This window comes from Echinops telfairi, unplaced genomic scaffold (assembly GCF_000313985.2).
Source record: "Echinops telfairi isolate 266 unplaced genomic scaffold, ASM31398v2 ScPeMD7_7424;HRSCAF=8462, whole genome shotgun sequence".
Taxonomy (NCBI): Eukaryota; Metazoa; Chordata; class Mammalia; order Afrosoricida; family Tenrecidae; genus Echinops; species Echinops telfairi.
Window position 1 is genome coordinate 57922380 of NW_022111324.1, and position 3976 is coordinate 57926355.

Genomic DNA, 3976 nt, shown 5'->3' on the forward strand with positions numbered 1-3976 from the left:
TGTCTGTCCCCCAGGGAGGAGGTCACACACAGTTCCATGTAATCGGTTCCCTCTTTCCTACCCATTCTCCCTTTACCCTCCCTGTTTTGGTAGTGGCTGTTTTTAATCGTGAACATGTACCAACCTATTTTTAAAAACAATGCGTTGCAAAGAGAGTACTGAAGCTTTTCAAACCTGTACTTGGATAAATGAAAACAAGTGAAACGATAAAAAAAAAAAATTTCATATAATGGTACATTTAAAATGAAAGTTGGGGTTTTTTTTAAGTACTATTGTAATAAAGAAATGCTTCTTAACACATTAACACCTTATGTTTATCATTAAAATTTCTTGACCTCGTCTGAGGTATAAATTCACATCTTATTCGTAAAGAAATGTACCCCAAAGATGGACCTGCAGTTTAGATATAATTCTGTGTTCTTTTTACCTTGAGAGACATGAGTCTCTTTGAACAATTCTAAAATGAGAATGAAATATTCTCTTTTTTTGCCATATGGTCTAAAATAATTCATAATTTGTCCATTTTTATATTCTTTAAAAGCTTTGCATTAGTAAGTTAGCTATCATCCCATCACCACCACCACCACCCTTTATTGCTGAGAGGAAACTTAATGCAAATAGGAATAGTTTTGATTCAATTTAAGTTTCTTGTTCATATTTATTCATAGACTTCTTGCTGTAGGAACTGATCATTTGTGGATAAATCTAGGATACTTTGTTGCTTGATGTTGTACCCTTTACCCTCCACCCACCAAGGTTGATGAGCTGTATGTGGATGTGTTCAAACATGCACATTATGTATTTGGTTAGAAGGGCTTTTAAGGGTACATAGTGCAATTACTTCTACTAGCAATGGTAGATGTAATTCAATTTATACATTTGCTTTTTAAAAACCCAGTGACTTACTCTGTCGTTATTCTCTTAGGGTAGTACTGAGCAACCTGTGCAAACTAGCAAGATTGGCCTGGGAAGGAGAGAGTATCAGAGTTTACAGCATCGCCATCACTCTCAGCGCTCTAAGTGCCGGCCGCCTAAGGGCATGTATTTAACCCAAGAAGATGTCGTAGCTGTTTCCTGTAGCCCCAATGCAGCCAACACGATCCTGAGGCAACTGGACATGGAGTTGATTTCTCTGAAACGCCAGGTATTTTACAATTCTGTGTATTATGCTTATCTCCTTTTACCTAGAGTAAATTAGCTTGCATAGTTTCTCGACCGTTTATGCATAAGGTTTATCCTTTAAAATTATCTTGATTTCAAATGATAGGAATCCTTTTTTGCTACTTTAGATTTGGATCTCACCGTTGCTGCTATCTCCCCGCACTTGGGCACTTTATGTAGGCTCTAAACTTTCATTTCCTTTCCTTATGTATGAAATAGGGGATGATATTGTACTTCCGATATTAACCAAGCTTCTCTTACAGGTTGTTGGAAGTTATATGAGATGATACAAGCAGATTGCTGAACACAGTGCTTGGTTCACATTGTTTATTCTAATCATCACTATCGATAGTAGTAGTATGAGTGCTAGTATAAGAATAATGGTAAGGTATTTGGGAGAAATTAAGCAAGATAATATGTGTTAAGTGCTTAGACCAGTACCTGGTGTATAAGTAAATGCTAGATGAATGGATGTTATTAGATTTCTGGCCTTTCTTGGTCTTTTCTTGGTTGTTGGTTTTTTTGGTTGGCTGCTTTTTCTTGTTGTTGATTGATGTTCCTATGTTAAATCAACACCCTCATATTCTCTTGGCCTCAATCAAGCAATCTTACACGTATGATATGCCAGTGATTTCTGAATCTACTTCCCCTCAGCTCCCTAGCTGTACTTCCAGTTACCTGCTAGACATCTCACCTTCCAGAGACACTTTTTCTCTATTCTCACTGTAATTTCAGGGTCCTCTTTGATTATTTTTGTTGTTTTTTCTAGCCACGATTATTCACCCAATACAAACTGAAGCAGTAATCAAGCTATGTGAGTTTTAATTCAGAGATTTTCTTTAAATCAATCCTGTCATTTTTATTCCATTGCTAATATCCTTCTTTAATCCCTTTATCACTGCTTGTCTGCAGATAACTTTCCTGTGGATTCTCACTGCTGTCCACTTCTCTTTCAGCTCCATGGTAACATTGCTGCCAATGTTATTGTTTTAAAATACACCACTGATTGCCCTGAGCAGGTTGCAGCAGAGGCCAATAGGAACCCATCATGTACCATAGATAAGAAGGTCATGTTAAGAAAGGTGAAATGCAAGGGTGAGAGATTTGCAAGAGTTAAAGGCAACAGAGGCAGATTTTTAAAAACCTAAGGAAAAAGAAAGTTGAAATTTATCCAGAGTTAGGAAATCACCAAATCAAAAACCAAACTCACTGCCGTCAAGTCAGTCTGTCTCTTAGTGGTCCTGTCGGCTGGGGTAGAAGCACCCCTGTCGGTTTTGAAGGTTGTAACTCTTTACAGAAGTAAAGGGTTACCTCATCTTTCTTCCTTGGAGCAGCTGGTGGTTTTTAACTCTTAAAGGGAAACGCAGGAGACTGTTTTTAGGGTTTTTTTGTTTTGTAATAATTGCTCTGCAGAGTATGTTATGTGTTCTTAGCCTCTCACAAGGAGCCCTGGTGGCACTATCTGGTAAGCATTAGACTGCTAACTGCACAATCAACAGTTAAACCCAGCAGCTGCTCCAGGGGAAAAATGAGACTGAGTAAAGGTTTATAACCCTATCAATTCAGTGGCCCTGTGAGTCTAGCTTGCCACTGCCCACCCATTGTTGCAGAGCCGATTCCAACTGATAGCAGCCCTGTAGGACAGTGTAGACCTGCCCCTTAGGGTTCCTAAGGCTGCAGATGTTTACAGAACCAGGCTGCCTTATCTGTCTCATGCAGAGCAAGTGGTAGGTTTACTTTTGGTTATTTAGCCAAGTGCTTTAACCCCTACACCACCAGTGTTCCTCTCTACCTCAGTCTACTTAAAGATAATATTTTGCATTTCACATACAACATAAGAACCTTGCAACAGTGTACTGTGAGACTGAGGGACTGTCCTCTGTCTCAGACGTATTCAGACTTCTCTCTGTTGACCCTGACTACTCCCCAGACTGCTCTTACATGGCTCTTTCCTTCTCCAGCAGATTTTCTAAGTAAATATACCACATTACCAGCCAGCATTGACTCTCTTTCTAACCCTTAGAAATCTAGTTTCTGCCCCATACCTACCACATTGAAAAAGCGATTTCAAGATTGTTTATGAACACGTTGTCAACTGCACTCTTTATTCTTCTCTCCCTTGACTGCTTAATCATATTGACACTGTCAGCCATTTCTTCCATCTCAGAACACCTTGTCTTTGACTTTGTGACACTGAATGCTCTTGAGCATGCATTCAATTAACTGCTTCGTCTCCTGTCAAACCATGAATGTTTACCTAGGACTCCCATCCTCTGGACCTTAGCATTCATTCTCTTTAGAAAGCAGCTGACAAAATTGGCCTGTAAGATTGATAACGTACTCAATTTTTTAAAAATAACGAATCACGTGCTTGTTCAGTGGGCTCGTCCTTCTCTGTACTACTACTACTGCAGGTTCTAGATTCTTGGACTATTTTTACTGACTTTTAAAAAGACTTTTTTTCCCTAACATAATTTTTTATTGCGAAGGTATGCGACAAAACCACTCAATAAAAATCCAGCTGTTTCTAAGTCTACAAGGGAGTGACACTGATTCCATTCTTGGAGTAGTGCAGCCATTCGTCCCCTCCTTTTCTGAGTTCTTCCCTTCTCGACGAAACTCACTGCCTCTTGGAGTTTCCTAGCTCTTCTCTCCCATGGTCGATTGGATCCCATACAGATGATCTTAAGAGAGCATAATGCTCAAGGCAGACATTTTTTAGAAGAAGTTAACTACAAGGAGACATCAAAGAGTTTGTAGGGAAATTCGATTTACTTTTAATTCCATTTTCCCATGAACTTTTTTTTTTTTTAAC

At 39.0% G+C, this 3976-nt stretch overlaps 1 protein-coding gene across 3 annotated transcripts in view; it reads left to right on the forward strand.

Moving 5' to 3' along the window:
- RCOR3 (REST corepressor 3) overlaps positions 1-3976 on the forward strand; it is a 58712-nt gene that overhangs the window by 24126 nt on the left and 30610 nt on the right. For all 3 annotated transcript variants that reach the window (XM_004699865.3, XM_030887742.2, XM_045297873.1), the window contains exon 7: positions 926-1144. In XM_004699865.3, coding sequence (XP_004699922.1) covers positions 926-1144 — 219 coding nt within the window. The remainder of the gene's footprint in view (positions 1-925; positions 1145-3976) is intronic.